Source organism: Plectropomus leopardus, chromosome 20 (assembly GCF_026936395.1).
Source record: "Plectropomus leopardus strain MGB_pleo_1.0 chromosome 20, ASM2693639v1, whole genome shotgun sequence".
NCBI classification, from domain to species: Eukaryota; Metazoa; Chordata; class Actinopteri; order Perciformes; family Serranidae; genus Plectropomus; species Plectropomus leopardus.
The window spans coordinates 23,807,433-23,824,230 of NC_142195.1; the positions used below are offsets into that span (position 1 = coordinate 23,807,433).

Consider the following 16,798-nt stretch of genomic DNA (forward strand, 5'->3'; position numbering starts at 1 on the left):
CTTTACCTTTTTTTGCCAACCAGCATGAATACAAAACACGCCTTCACACTGTCTCTCTCTCTCTCTCTCACACACACACACACACACACACACAATTTATCCTCCACATCAGCCTCCTAACACAAAAACTGTGATTCCAGCCTTTTTTCATACTTACCAACCGTCTGAGCGACCTGCAGTACAGAGCTGCTGGTCGCTGCTAAAGATCCACAGACAGATATACTGTTTGATAGTCTGTTTATTTAAAGTATTCTTATATAGGTATTATTTCAAGATAAAGCCATATCAAACATTAGCAAACAGTACAAAAAAACGTTGTTAGCTGCAAAAACTAACAACCATAAATTCTGAATAAAACTTTAAAAAAATAACCGATGTGTGTAACATTGTTTTCAGAAGACAAAAAAATGCTACTTAAATTCAGTGAGGTTTTTTTTTAATAAAAGCTGAATGAAGAGCGGAGCAAATAAAAAAAAGTTCCTTCTCTGAACATAGAACTAATAATAATACTCCCGCTGTTATAGCAACTCAAATATACAGGAAATTCTGAAGCAAAGTAATGTAACAGCATTTGAATATCACAACGGAAAAAAAAACTGCGGTGAACTTTGGGTTCAGTTGTAACAAACTTGAAATCCCATCTAATCAAAGCAAAAATATAACAAACTCCACAAGACCACAATTATAATGTACACATATAGTATATGGTAACACCACTAACTTGGACATGCACCACTTCAGATACTGTATACACTTCTGTTCCTTATATGTCAAAAGAAGGAAAAAATACATATCGCTTTAAAGACATGTTTAACTATTTGGCGTGTTTACACTAGAAAGCGTACATGTGATAAAATATTGTGGCTTAAAAAAATAGATAACTTAAATCCTTCAGTTGTTGTATTTTAAGTGCATAGAAACATGAGGTTAAAATGAATTAATCAGTGGCAGTGCGTTAAGGCTTTTGGCTGAAAGGTTTGCTATAAATTTCTTTCTAACAGTCTCCGCTTCTCCTAAGCAGTGATAACCGGAACAACAGCCACGTGTTCAGCTGATAACGTTCACTTCAGCGATAGTCAACTATATGGTAATCTGAGATTTATATTATATTTTGTCCTCCTTTTTAATTAAAAAATACTGTATACGAATAGAGAGTATTCTGTAAACATACACAAGGTACATATATAAGGTTTGATGTTATCTGAGGAAAAGTTTTAGCAACTTAAGAAAACATGTTTGTGTTAAACAGAGTGGAAAGTGTGTGTTTTTACCTGCATGTCTGGCTGATTCCTACTCTCTGACGGGGTTATTTTAAGGTCAGTGCCTACCTCTCGTGCTGGTTAGTACTGTGATACAGCAAACTGCAGCTTTTGCATGGATCCATCTTGTGCCTCTAAAAAGACAAAGAGGATCTTTATAACAGCAAGCCAACTTTTCCTTCTCTCACTCTCTTGATCAAAGCGTCGAGTAGAGCAGGTAGTAGAGCGGACAGTGTGCTGTACAGCAGGGACACTCCGCTCTGGACCAGTTAATAAACCAGGCCAGTTAATAAACACACATTAATACTATTTTTACAGGGTTCCCATGCATTTTCATGAACAAAATTTCAGAACTTTTTCACGAATTTTCAAGAATGCATTATGGCATTTTTCTCCCACTTGTCTGGCTTTTTTTCCAAACATATCAGATTAAAACAATTAAAAATTTAATTCAGTTAGTGGAGAATGAAGGGAGACAATGACAACAATGACGAAATGTCAAAATGACATATTAGAGCCACGTTACGTCAACAGCTCCAGAAAACTAATTTGCAGTTATATAACATTCTGCGGCAGGTTATCCATGGATTAATTTTTTAATTTTTTTTTTTTTAAACACACAAAAAATTTCTATGACTTTTCTAAAACTTTCAGTAATTTTTACTAATTCCTTGACTTTTCAAGGTTTTCTATGACCGTGGGAACCCGGTTTTCAGTATTTACGATAAATGAATTGCCTGGTTTTAACCTTTCGATGTCTGCTGATATTAGGGGTGTTCCTAAGATTTGGGGACTTTGGGGGACCTCTGCCTGAGTGCGGGGGGATTCTCCCCTGCCACTTTTTTTTGGATAAACTAGCTATATTATGATGCTCTTTATGTATTATGGCACCCTATTTACATTTGAAGTAAATAACAATTCCCAGTGTGATTCAGTTTGTGTGTGTGTGTGTGTGTGTGTGTGTGTGTGTGTGTATGTTTGTATGTCTGTTAGTGTGTGTGTGTGTAAATATGTAAGTGTATGTACATGTGTTAAAGATGAAGTTCCCAAATTAATTAATTCTTGAATAGCTGAGAAAGGGTAGGAAATAATATGTTAATACTTCCTCATACTCTTTTTCAAACATGTAAGATTTAACTCCTTGTTGCTTGTGTATAAATTATCATCCATTTCTGTTACTGCCATTTTGTTTAATTTTGATCTTTTTCTGTTTTTTTTTTTGTTTTTTTTTTGGGTGGTGTATGTTCGAAATAAATATCTATGAAATCAAATAAATGTATTTTCATGTTTGGCTGGCCACCCGACACCCTATCCCAGGCTGTCATGTGAATACCACTGCTGTACAGTAACAAACAATTTCAGTTTAATGCTGATATTGGAATGAGATTTGTACTAAAATTGAGCAAAAACATTCAATGGCAGATGGATTTTACAAATTAAAAATTAATGTAAGTATTATTTTATAAGTATACTTACAAATAAAATGATCAGAGCATTTTAATATAATGGCAGTGAATTCAGTTTTGCCACAATATCAGAAGGTACTAGATGTACAGGTGTGTCTGTGTGTGTGTGTGTGTGTGTGTGTGTGTGTGTGTGTGTGTGTGTGTGTGTGTGTAAGGCCACATATCCAGCAGGCACTTTCCTTTAAATTATTTGTAAAACAGCTGATAAGAAGTTACAGCCAGAGAAGCTCGCCTGATTTCTACAGTTAGCAGAACCAAAAACAGAAATAAAAAACTGCAGGTTATTTCCTCTCACACAGTTGCAGTTAAGATGTTTCCAAATGCAACAAACGCGAGGCAATAAAAGCTGGGGACTCACAAAAACTGTACTTTAAGTACAGCTCGGTGCATCATTAGCCACAAGCACAATTTAGCACTGATGGTACAAACAAAGACAGAGGCCTTAGTGTGTGTGTGTGTGTGTGTGTGTGTGTGTAAGTGATGTACATGTGAACCATGTGTTCTGAGACTCCTCATTATTTCATGAAGGCCTGCATCATCTCCAGTGGCAGCGGGAAAATGATGGTGGAGTTCTTCTCTGCGGCGATGGTGTTGAGGGTCTGAAGGTAACGCAGCTGCAGGGCAGAGGGAGACTCGGCGATCACCAGGGAGGCCTCCTTCAGCGCCCGCGATGCGTTCATCTCTCCCTCTGCTGCAATCACCTTCAGAAGAGAACAGGAGACAGAGGATGAGGGATGTCTGCATGAAATCAATATTAATATTTAAAAATATTTACAGTGTGCCTACAGCTTCAAGAGAGTGGGATTTAACACATTTTAAGACCTTTTTAAAGCCACCGGTAATTCAATTAAAGATCAATTTACAGAAGCCAAAACTGAAGGGGAAAAAAAACAATAACTTGAGATACAGGAGAATTTTGCAAATTATTTATAGTGACACAAAACATGACTTTTTGGTGATGTTAATGCAAGAGAAAAAAGTTACACATTATTTTGAGCTATTGCCATGCAGTGTAAGAAAAACAAGCCCTAAAAATCCTGCTCCTTATGTCTTAGCATTTTTAAGACTCCTAAAAGACTGATTTATGACATTTTAATACCAATTAAGGCCTTAATTTTAGATTAATGGGTTCAATGACATAAGACTCCTTAAGGATCGGCAGTATTTAATGAACACTGGTGTTCGTGTAAATCAGTGCTGCTTCTTCAAACTGAGCCTCCTTACCTTGGCTCTGGCCTCACGGCTGGCCTCGGCCTCGGCAGCCATGGCTCTCTGGAGCTGAAGGGGCAGCTTGACATCTTTAATCTCCACACGCTCCACCTTGATCCCCCAGTCGTCTGTAGCATCATCCAGAGAGGACTGAAGAAGACACAGAGACAAGTGTTTACATGTTTACTGCGGTTTCTGGAGCCTCTGTTGAAATATCTGATTTTGTCTGCATTTGACAGAAACTGGCGACGAGGAATGTGAGCCATTAGTCCACTAGTCCATAAATGTTGCTATCCACGCTAGTCTGCACCAAAATACCAGCCAGTTAAATTCATTATTAAGACACCCAAGTGAAAACTGGAGTTTAGATCAGCGTAGGAGACTAATCTGCAGCTCTGATTAACAATGTCTCTCTCTCTCTCTCTCTGCCCTTCATACCCACAAAAACACACAAAGACGCCAGCTGGGCGTCTTCTTACTGAGCTATGAAAGAGGTGCTTAGACTTGTCGCAGTGGGTCACTCATGCAAGACAGAGTTGCATTTTTTTTTGTGAGTTAACGTGTTTTGTGTTATAATGTGCAAAGTTCAAAGTGCCAGACACGTCAGCAACATCTGATACACAACTTTATTACTTGGGACTGACAGTTTCCAACAGCTCTTAGAATATTTTTTTCAGACACTGTATAACCTTACAGATTAAATTGGGTTCATTTTTCTGGCTTTTTGAGTGTTTTCAAAATTTTAGTCTAGTCTACTGATGTAACTTTAAACTTTGGTTTAAACGTCAGCGACATTAGTCGTTGGGAACATCTCTACTGTCAGAACACAAGTTCCTTCTCTCAGAGACCGAGCCAAAGCCATCATCCTGCATTTTTCAATGTGTCCAGCAGATGGAGCTCAACCTGAGTGCATTTTTCTCTCTCCCAGAAAGAAATCACATTTAAACCACAGCTTATGTTAACCCTTTGAAACCTGGATCGACATAACGTTTCTTGCTGTGCGTTCAGACGCTTTTCACAAGTGTGCAAACCTTGGTTTCGCAGCTTTTTCACACCTACAGTTATATTGTTGAAAACGAGCAGTAAATGATGAACAAGAAATAGATTACTTGTCTTATTTTCACATTTCATACAAGATGTTTTCAGATCAGCACCTTGTAACCATAAAAACAGATTGGTGTCTTTCCTTTGATTTGTTCTTGTTGTTTTTAATTGAAAGAGAAAAAGCCTCCCACTGTGAGAGCAAATATTTAAACGTTTGAGGCTATGCTCCGCGCTGCATGCTCGTTGATTTGTCTATAAAGGCCTCTGTGTTTATGCTTTATACTACTGAAAAGTGATTAGACCAAGACTCTTAATGCAGCAGCAGAGGAGTCACTGTTGGTTCACAGCTGATGCCATTTAAGAAATCACTGTATTATATTTCTACAGTGGTCTGATTACTGAACCAGAGAGATATCTTCTGTATTAATTTTTATTACATATTACATATATTCAGACAGATGTTGATGTCCAAACGTCATACCAATTTAACCCAGTCTGTGCCAGATGATGGCGACAATGCTCAATTTTCTAAATGCAAACTACCAGTACAATTTATGAGGAGAAAAATGAAATTTAACCATTTCCTATTGTGTTTTCAATGGGAACAGTGAACAGTAAATGCTGGTGTGAAGAAATCCTCATAATATCAATTTAAAAAACTACTGGTGTTCAGTATGCTGAAGACATACAGTATATTTAACATTAATGTTCTTCCGACTGACGGCTGATGAACCTTCTGACTCTGTTTACATCAGAAAAAAAATCTCTAATCACTTACAGAAGCTGAGCCTAAACTGAAAGTTAAAGTTTAATGAATGAATAAATAATTGAACTCTACAGCAAAGTAACAGCTGCGCTCTACATGAAACACAAGGTGACCTAATGCTATCTTGGTTTACAGCAGGGACATGTTTTAACTGCAGTTTGTTAGTTTAATTCGCTGAGAGTCCAGTCAAATTGGCTCGAAGCAAAGTGGAACTGTATTCTCGCACTCTGTTTTCTCTACGGTCAGTTTGTGTTATTTGAATCACATAATTTTACCTACATTGATTTTTACTAACTACATAAATGTGTCTGCATATTGTTTAAAATAATGTAAAATTTGAGCTGTGCATCAGATTTTCATAATAATAATAATAATAATAATCATTATTATCATCATCATCACTATTATTATAAATTAGGGAAAATACAATAAGTCATATAAATAGTATATTTTAAGAGCCACCTTAGCAGGACCACATGGAAAACTACTTCAAACTGTCTGTTTCCTTTATAGACTCTAAATTTTGAATTCAAACAGCTTGGGAACAGTTTGAATATTTAACTTTTTACCACATCTGAAACAAAACGAGAATTTCAAATATAAAGTGACGGCAGTAGCACGTACATTCAGGGAAGCATGTTAGTGCTAGCTTTTTGTTTTGGATCAAAATGCCAGCTAACGGTGTGTATAGCGGCTTCTGTACTTTACCTGCATACTGTGTGCGATTTCCTCGCGGTCAGACAGGATCTCTGCCAGGTTCTTGGTGCCCAGGACGTTCCTCAGGGTGGTCTGGGCCAGCAGTCGCGTAGCAGCATCTGCGTTGGTGATGTTAGCCACAGCCAGTGTAGCATTCTGGACGCGGTAGTACACCACACCATCAACGCTCACTGTCACAGAGTCTTTAGTCAAAACCTGTGATTGAACACATGAAATAAAAGATATTTTAGTGAAGTTCAAGGGAAATTTTCAAATGATTCATGTTGTTTTATTTGTTGAAGGGTGCATTTTTGATGTCCTCTGAATTTCTACGGATGTGACAAAGCATTTGTTTAATGTAGCTGGAAGTGTGTGTGTCATACCTCTTGCGGTGGGATGTCGAAGGTGATGGTGCGCATGTCCACGTTAATAAAGCTGTCAGTGCACGGCAAGATGAAGAACAGCCCTGTGGAATCACAAGAACGCAAACAGTTTTAACAAAGACTAAAGCCACTGTAAACACAATAATGAGGAAGCGTCTTCACAAATGTTTGAAAACACCGCGATGAATGAAAGTCTGGCAGGAGGCCAAGTCAAGCTCTCTGTATCAGGCTGCAGCTGTGCTGACAGCGAGGCAAAGCTGTGGATATTTGCAGCTTTCATAAGCCCGTTTCAAGTCACAATGATTGAATTAGTGCATTAAACAATACGTGGCATGTGCCTGAGCGAATCAGACATGTGCTAGGTGTGCAACCATTTAGCAAACATTAACGCCACACCAGTGAGAGACGAGTGGGCTGCATTTCCTGTCAGGATATTGTGTTTAAATGTTAAAACGCAACCATCTGTTCAGCAGTGGGAAAGTAAGACAGCAGCGGGCTCAACGGCATTTACAGCTTTCTCAACAATCATAGATCCTGTCGGATAAGTTCAGAGGCCTCGTTTACTCTCACACAAACTCTGTAAAGCAGCTTGTGATGCAGTGGAAAGTTCCACTGATAAGCACGCTGAGAAAAAGGTCTGCTTTCAATAAAAACCTTCGTGCGCGGCAGAAGTGTATACAGACGCAAAATGTTCCACAAACACAGCCTCTTCATTTTATGACAAACTATCCCTGCGAGTCTGTTTCAAACTAAATACACAGGGAAATGCTCTAAGTCACTATTGTATAACAGCTGTTGTAGATGGAGAAGGAGCCAGATTATGAGAGTGAGGGGCATTGTGGGAAACCAAATGCTAAATTCAACTTTGGCATTGGCTCCTAAGGAATGAGAAGTTTGCTGGCAGAGAGCTATAATTACACCACGCCGTCATCAATGGAGTCCCCTGGCACTCTGAGGAGTCACATTTCAGCATTTTGAGAGGACACAGCCTGGTTTTTAGATCCCGTAAAACAAGAAATCAAAGATAAAGAGACAGTGAGTTATGAGATGTATGCAAATTACACCTCGAGGGAGTCTATTTTTTTTTACTTAAACAAATCCACTGCATTTTAAAACAGGAGTCACATCTCTGAGAACAGACCTTGAACAGACACATGTGCAGCAGGATTGCCAGACGTATGGCGGCACCATGTCATGACCATGACATTATGTCATTGTTAGGCCAACATATTAGTCCATTTTTAATTTGCATTGTTGTTGTTATCATGGACTTGACTTTTTGTGAGCCTGCTCAGCAGAATGTCAACTCCTTACGGTCTATTTCTATCTTAACTTTTACACTGCATCCGTTCTAACCAATTTACGTGGGGGAGGGGAATTTTATATTTCCTAACCACCCACTAAAGACCAACATATCCACTTAAACCTCAAACCATTTTAAGTCCACACTGATGCATTACCATGCCAACATACACATTTTCCTGAGGTTTTAACCCTTTGAAAACTGGAGTGAAATCGCTTTTCTTGTGCTGCTTTAAGACACCTCTCACAAGTATTTGAACCGTTAAACTTTGAGCAAATTGGTGCGATTTCATTTAAAAACTTTCAAGAAAGTTAGTGAGCAATTTGTTATTAAATGTTCCACAAAATGTAAAAAGTTAGTCGATCTTGACATTTTTTTATTAAAAGCTAAAGTAAAATGTCTAGAGAAAGAAGAAAAAAAAGCTAGGGAAAAAATAAATTTATAATTTTTACAATTTTATATTTAAAATTCTATTATGGATTTGTTAGAATTTTTAAGCACTTTTAAAACTGTTATTTCTTTTTAATTTTTTATTATTTTTTTTTTAGGTAATTTCTTATAAATAAATAAATAATAATAGATGTTATTTGTAATGCACTTTACATTTGGAACAAATGTCAAAGTGCTACAAGATGAAAGCAATCAATATAGCGATACACTTGACAGCAATCCAAGGCTATAGTTAAAATTTCCTTTCTGATAAACAAGCAGAGCCTTTACGAGTTTAGACAGTGATACATTTACTATAGTTTGGCTTTGTGCGCCAACTCCAAACTTAAATGACTATAAAGTTAACAGGCTAACTTTCGGCTGTAACGATGGTTAAGAGTATATAAATTCATATTGAGTGGAATGTGTGGACTTTATTTTTAGGAATCCCCCTTAATTTTAATACAAAAATTCCTAAACATACTGACAAGGCAGCAACTGCAGAGTTTTTTAAGGTCAAAGAGTGGAAAGACTGAAAAGTCCAAACAACCACAATCTAGCTGATCACATGTCTCACCACTAAACTAAAGTCATAAAGCCCCCGAAACAGGAGTGAAATGGCTGCAGTAAAAGCTTTGCAGAGAGTCTGCAGGGAAAGTACCAAGAGTCTGCATTGTTAAATCAGTCGCTGACAGGGTGGAGGGGGCGGTTTGCTGGAGTGCAGAGCCAAACGTCTAATTGAATTAACTGCATTAAAGATGAAGGCCCAAAAAGACTGTGCAATAGAGTAATGCACTAAGAATATCTGTATCTCAAAACGAATTGATATGATAAAGAAAAAGGAAGTCCACAATCTCAACAAGATACAGTGCAATGCAACTTTGCATTTCAGGAAAGCAGAAAACCTAAACCTGAACCTGAACAGCAACAACTGGTACCGTAGTCATTTTAATTTTAGGAAGTTATTTCTCTTAGTATCAAATGTTACAAAAAATATGCATGTTCAAATCTTTTTGTCACAGAGTTTACATTATCTTTTAGGCTCTGAACTTATTTGTGGCTTGGTTTGTTACAACTGTGATGTAGATGACAGTAAAACAATCCATAGGGACATACAGACATCTGGATCTGCTGGAAGAACATTTTAATAAAAGATCTGAGAATGTGGAGAGAGTAAATGCTGGTGTAAAAAAAACATTTCTGACCTGGACCTTTGGCGCCTCCTCGCAAAATGCGCCCGAGGCGAAAGATAATGGCTCGCTCGTATTCCTTCACAATCTGTGGACAGAGACAAACCACATAAATGGATTGCATACGAGTCTGTTGTTTCTCTTTTTTGACATCCTGCAGATGAAAGTGGATATCGAGAAAGCACAGAGCAATCACCCTGCTCACTGAGGATAACTTTTAATGAAGGAAAAGCCAAATAGTGGCTGTTAAGTAAATACATACAATATAGAGGATGACACCAAAGTACAAACCTTCAATTTTTCAAATCACTGAATAAACAGAGCAGCCCATCCTCTGTCATTTACTCTTCTATAACAGCTAGCTTTGATTGTTAGGTGAAAAACAAACAGTGGATTTGACCAGCAGCTGACCTTAATGCACATCCATATGGAGAGTGGCAGAGTAACCAGCATGAGAAGAATGGAGAGCGCAACCAACAGCCAGCCACACAAGCCGATGTCAGAGTCTGAATCCTCTAAAGCTGAAGAAAAGCAGAAAAATGGAAACAGAAATAAATTCAGCTGGTTCAAATCCTCTGTAGGATCATATTAATATACACTGAATTTATTACATTTGCAAGCAGCTGTTGTTAAAGCAAGTTCTTTCAGATGCCGCTCTGCATATACGCTTGCTAAAGACAAACATTTCTAAAAAAAATCATGCGTCAGAGAAGCTTTCAACTATCGCTGCACACCCACCTATTGTTATATGTATGGTTAGCCAGGTACGTTTAAAGGTCCAGTGTGTAGAATTTGTGTTTTTGTCATCTTTGAGCAGTTTATGCCTACATAGGGAGCGGGTCCTCGTCAACGGAGTCTGCCATGTCGCGTTGCGACGTTTCTACATGAGGCCAAAACAAACAAACAAACACTGGCTCTAGAAAGGTCCATTTGCATTTTAATGTCGGCCAATGTACTACTCATCTGGATCTTACATAATCAGAAGCCCTTTTTACACAGAGATCGTGCTATAGGGCCCCCAGCCGTCCATGTTCCTGCGCTGTCAGCTGTCCCTTTCACACGGGCGTGGATTCTGGGCTGGTAAAACCTCTGCTTCCAGCTTAGAGACGAGACAACTCCATACCCCTTTTCTGCAATGGTACCTTTAATAGCGTCACATTCCCGCCTTTAACAGGCATTGTAAAAGGGCTGAAGAAAAAATGTTTTTCTGTATTAAAACATTAAGTTTGTTTGTTTTTGAGAGGAGGAGACCTCTACAGATAACTCAGTTCCCGTTCCTGAGCTATGAACACAGAGGAAATCGTAAGCGTTGGCACATGGATTAAGTTTCTGCTGCTAACAGCTAGATTCACTAAATTCTTCACACTGCCCCTTTAATGTCACATCCAGCCTGTAAATGTACACATTTAACACAAAAAGCCACATCATCCGCCCTGCCTGATGCATTTAGTCCACTGAAAATTAGACAATAACATGCATCCAGTCACTGAAGGCGATCCGTACCTTCAACATCATGTAATGCACGGGTAGCTGAACCTACAGACAAAGTTAGATGTCAGAACGCACCCGAACAACTTACAGCATCTTAACAGTACTTAGACACGACTGTATAGTTAGTAACTAACAGATGTTTGGTATAAATACTTCATAAACACACAGTACTGTGCAAAAGTCTTAGGCCACCATAGACTTGTTGTATTAGCAAAGTTTTAATGTGGATATACAGTTTATTCATTTCTCAGTCTGTTTATTAAGATAAAAAAATTACAACCGAGAAGAAGTGCAAGGCTTTGAAACACCATAAAGGTCAGAATAAAGTGGCTTCTTCAGACTGAAGTCAATATTTAGTGTAAAACATGGAATCGTACAAACAAACAAAAGGTAGCGCAAACAATCTATTGATTTTTGGACACGTCTTGAAGGCAACCTGATGTAAAAACACCAGATAATTTGTATTTTAAAATCTCATGTCATCTGCCCAAGAGAGTTCAAGACATGCTTAGTAGAAAAGGAGGTCAAACTAAATTTTTGTAACTTTAGCCTGTTGATTTTTTCTCTGAAATATTTGCATTTTTAATATTATGTACATATTTCCTACATGTTATGATTGTATTATTTTAGTAAAGAGACTACTGAGAAATTAATATGTATGGTCATTGTAACATTGCTAAAATAACAAAGTTTAACCCTTTGAAACCTGAGCAAATTGGCTTTAATTCTTTAAAAACATGGGAAAAAGACAATGAGCAAACACAGAAGAAATGACCCCCCAAAAAACAGAAATTTATAGTAAGAAGCACAAGAAAATTATCTCAAATTATATATATAAAAAAGCAAACAAGACCTGGCTTTGAAAACTCTGATAATTCTGTAACATAATTTTAAATATGTAATTATGATAACTCTAAATACATTATCCCTCTTTTTTTTCATTTGAAAGTATTTTTTAAAAATACTTTCAAATGCAATTTGTGGTACATTTCTTACCATGTTGCTTATTGCTGTTTTTCTTCACATTTTTGCAAGAAATCCCTTCAGTTTCAGGGGAAAGGTTTAAATACGTCTGAGAGAAAAGTAATATCGCACTTGTTTTTGAAGGGTTAAGGTGGCCTGAGACTTTTGCACAGCACTGTCAGGTTCAGGCAGCTGGCTGCCATAATGTCAGTGATCGGCCTGGACTGTTGCTGATGCTGCTTTGTCGCTGATGTCCCTTACATCACTCAGATAATCGATACTGATTAGCAAAGAGATCCACAAGCTGACCCCACCCTGCAGGATAAATCCAGTTCATTTCAGCTTCAACTGGGTTAGCAGTCAATTCCTAAACACGCAAAACACCAACTAACCTGTTATTTAAAGCTGTAAACTGATTTTCCACCTAAAGTGCGTCAGCTACCTTTTAAAAGTTATCAATAATAACAAATACAAAGCTAACGGGTGCACAACCGCACCGTTCAAAAGGCTGAGTTCATTTACAGCACAATCATTGTTATAACATCACACCGTTAATAAATATTTGTTTAATATCGGTGAATTGTAGATAAAAAGGGCACGCTGCCGTGGACGCGCGTTATCAAACGTTACTATCGTTAGCTGGTGAGTGGAGCATGCTAACATACGTTAGCTTTCCGTTGTTCGACTAGCTATCATGAGCTAACTGCTAACGTTTAATGATTTTCTGTTTTTTTCTCGACATGTATACACGCATTTCTACGCTGTGAACCATCAACAGACGAGTCAAATAACACGCTTTCGCTTTGCTACCGCTGAGTTAATACTTGAGATGCCGTTTGTGGTAAAACGCCCCCCCAAATAATAACACACTTCAGCGCTTTAGCGATGAAGTCTTACCTGATTGACGCTCTCTTCTCCTGGTTTCTTTCATTGCAACGTCCTCGTTGTATCGATCCATGATTAAAAGTCAAATAAAATGTGTTAACGACGTCAGTTTCGCCTGTGTTTACTGGTAGTGACTGTAAACCCAAACTGCCTCCTGCTGCTGAGGGCGTGGTACGACTGTACCCTGTGCTGTGACTTGTAGGTGCTGTGAGGCAGAGGGAAGGCAAGTTATTCAAATACAACCATCCCAGCTCCTTTAAAACTTTCTCTAGATAGTACATTTCTAAAAATCACAATCCACCAACCAAAGGGCGACAGTTACCCTCATGTAATCCGATCTTTTGCTATTGATGCTTTTTTAGGGACTGTTTGTTATTTATGTTAGATAGATAGCAACTCACTCCACTTATTTCTTCACTTTTGCACTTATTTGCACATTTTTTTTCTTTTATATTGCAATTATATATTACTATCATTTTATTCTATTTTATTCTATCTTAAGTGCCTTCCTTTGTATGTATATTTGCATTATTTTGCCGTTTTAACGAATATTTTATTCAGTTGCTGCTCTCTTATTTGCTGCTTTAACAAAACAATTTCACTCACGGGATTAATAAAGTATTTCTATTCTATTCTATTCCAAAATAAAGTCAAAACCTACCTTTTCAGAAAAGCCTATAATACCTGTCTCATTGCCTCCCCATATCTGAACTGCCATATCCTCTGCATTTTGTTTTTGTATACTGTGCAAATGGTCAAAATAATACTAATTTAAAAAATCACAACCCAGCCACTCCCATCCTCTGATAAGTAAAAAACAGTCCTTTAGGTGATGACAGTGGTGAAAAAAAGTACTCAAATCTTTTACTTACAAAAAAAAATAGAAATATAAATACTCTGTTACAAGTTAGTTTTGCATTTAAAGTCTAAGTGTTAGTTGTAGAGAAAGTATATGGATCCTTTGCTTTAGTAAAATTGTTGATACCACACAATAAAATACTGTCCTGCATAATACCTCTGACAGAAACATCAAGTGGAAAAAAATACATCTCACATGTTTAATTTGTAATAATCTGGATGATTATGTCCACAAGTCAACTGACGGACAATTCAATCTGCATATCAGCTTGAAAATACTCTGCAGTCTACACCGAGCATTAACCTACTGATGAGGTCGGGGCCCCAAAGGTCCATTTTTAAGGGATTCCTCAGATACTAACGCTGCGGCTTGCTGAGACTTATCTTCTCTGTGACAGCTGGTATCTAAATTTGTCAAAACTTTAAACTATCTAATCTCAGCTGGCTATTTTTGGCCACTGTGCAGACTCAGTTAACAGCTGAAAGCAGCCTCAACCAATAAACTTTCAAACAACCTGGTGCCAAGCCTGTTTAAAAACAGCAAGTTTAAAAAAAACCTCACCAAATGTGGCAAATTAGGTGCTTTTTGGTTTGTCACTTGACTTGTGTAAATAAAGAGCTTTGAAGACTTAAAAGTGGCTATATAAGGACATGTACTGGACAGTGCTAGACATAATACGGTACTTCATTATTGCTGAGAAAATGAAAACAAAAGCAAACACAGATTTATTTGAAGTGTCAACAAAAAGCCTTGAGAACACAATGAGCCTTTGGTCATGGGACTCACATTAGGGTGGTGAGGGAAACAGTCTTAAAACCTGGAAATGAGTAAGCATTTCAGCACTCGCAGTTTACTTGTCTCAATGGGGTTTTTTGTTAGATATCTGAATTGAGGTCTGTAGTGAACACAACCTGAAGAGACTTTCAAATTTTGTTCTGTACGACATTAATTTATATCAGTGATTATTCCACTTGTCAACTTTGACATTTTTATGTGTTTTTATGTTTTGCTGAGGCTGACGTTGAGTCATGCAACTAAGATAAGATTAAAATAAGATAAAAGTTAAAATATAACTTTATTGATCCTGAGGGAAACTGTTGAGCAGGATTTACAAAGTTAAAGGGGTGCAGATATAAAGCATGCAATAAAGACTAACATAATGTAGAAAAGCGCTATGTAGCAATTATTGATTGCATTTACACTTCAGTACTCATAAAAGTGGTGTTCATTTGTGAAGATAATCATAAATGGTTCATATCATCTTTCTGCAATAATAAAAAAAACAGTAGAAAAACCACATCGACTTTCTGACGAGGGAAACAGGGTGATGCTTATTTCCACATCAGCCTACAGAAAAACTTTGTCATTTGTCCAATTTATGTTATTTTTGAGTAATTTCTTTGTTGATGAAAAGGGGTTTGTGTTTTTTCTTTTCAGTTCTTTTTCATTCATCATAGACAAAAAAATCTTACTTCAAAATTGGTAAGTATTTGGATGAAAATCCAGCCACAGTTACCACAGGTGTCTTCTGTGTATTCTGAATGCGTTTACCCAGAAGGCTGGGCCCGGTCGCGCTGCCTAGAAGTCTGCACGCTGGGCAAAAATTGCCCACAAGTGCACCAGTCACGCCTTTTTTTTAATGTGCTGAGAAAAAATGCCAGTGGGTTGATCGGTCTGTTTACTCAGTTTATCCTCAAGTTATGGTTAACTTTGTGCTTTTTTTTCTTCAGTTTACATTTATAGTTCTTCTTTTAAACGACTAAAAATTGCCATTTATTGTAACGCACTGGTAGGAGTTTCCCTAGATGAAATTGTTACCTGGCTTGAAGAAAAAATAAAATAAACAATATACAGACAACTGCAATTTAAATAACTTCTGATATCCCCACAGCTCATGCACACATTATGATAAAAAAAAATAGTGGAGCTAAAACCATCAGCATTCAATTTTATGATTATTAATTGTGACATACAACATTAGAGGCAGATTCGGGGTATGTAAGTAGACAAACGCTGTGGAAACTGCTACAGTGGCTTTGTTTAATTTATTTATTCATTTATTGGCCAATCCATATTTGTAGGCCCCTTCATTCTCAGCACCAACTCTTTAGTGGCGGAGCCGCTGGTGGAGTTCAGGTGGCGGCCTGCACAGAAAATCCAGGCAATTCCAGTAAGTGTGATTATCCTGGGAAAGCAAAGGGACGGTGGTGGCTCTGCATGTTGGAGTGGCCTAGAAGCTCCATCCCATCTAATCCTCTTTTAATTAGGGTGAGAGAAAATGCGGGACCCCTCCTGGATTAGTCACAGCACATTGACAAAGCACCAAGCTGGGACCAGTGTACAGGACTGGTGGCCAGTGTGGCCAGTTAGGTACAGCGCAGACCCTCTCAAGCATGAAAAAATGCCCTCTCCTCTCCCCGCGGCTACCTGGAGCCTGCCATCCCTGCTTCCACAAACCGACGTTTCTCTGGTCTCTGGTGAACTGGGAGGATAAGTTACAGTGTATGATTCACTCATCTCCAATCCTGCCCCCATTTTTCACTCTCACTTGATAGGCTACTGTATCTGCGGTCACACTTGCTCCCTATTATCCACCCTTTTTACTAATCCTACAGGGTACTTTGCCCTCCTCGTTATCTCTCCCCATCCCTAACTATCTCTCTTCACGCTCTATCTGTCCATTTCTCCATCGCTCCTTCTTTTCGCGGTCAATAATGGAGGCTCAGCCTCATGCTGATGGGGACTGAGGTGAACAAAAGAATCAATTAAAAGCAAAATAGTCTGTGCTGCCCACTAAGATGCACAGATATGGCTCACATCAGCCACTTTAATGTGTCAAAGTAATGCAATCAATA

The 16,798-nt window shown here is 38.0% G+C and overlaps 1 protein-coding gene across 2 annotated transcripts; it reads right to left on the reverse strand.

The window, feature by feature from the left end:
• Positions 1-220: 220 nt before the first annotated feature.
• Positions 221-13,261, reverse strand: stom (stomatin). 2 transcript variants are annotated; one of them, XM_042509881.2, is made up of 8 exons: positions 13,097-13,261; positions 11,249-11,281; positions 10,157-10,266; positions 9,761-9,833; positions 6,824-6,906; positions 6,453-6,656; positions 3,950-4,084; positions 221-3,426 (listed from the first exon to the last, which is right to left on the reverse strand). In XM_042509881.2, exons 1-8 carry the CDS (start codon positions 13,155-13,157, stop codon positions 3,241-3,243), a joined length of 885 nt encoding a protein of 294 aa, XP_042365815.1. In that variant the 5' UTR covers positions 13,158-13,261; the 3' UTR covers positions 221-3,240. The 2 variants fall into 2 exon arrangements, with proteins under 2 accessions (XP_042365815.1, XP_042365816.1); XM_042509882.2 differs by lacking the exon at positions 11,249-11,281 and having other exon boundaries at positions 13,097-13,260.
• Between the last annotated feature and the right edge of the window lie 3,537 nt (positions 13,262-16,798).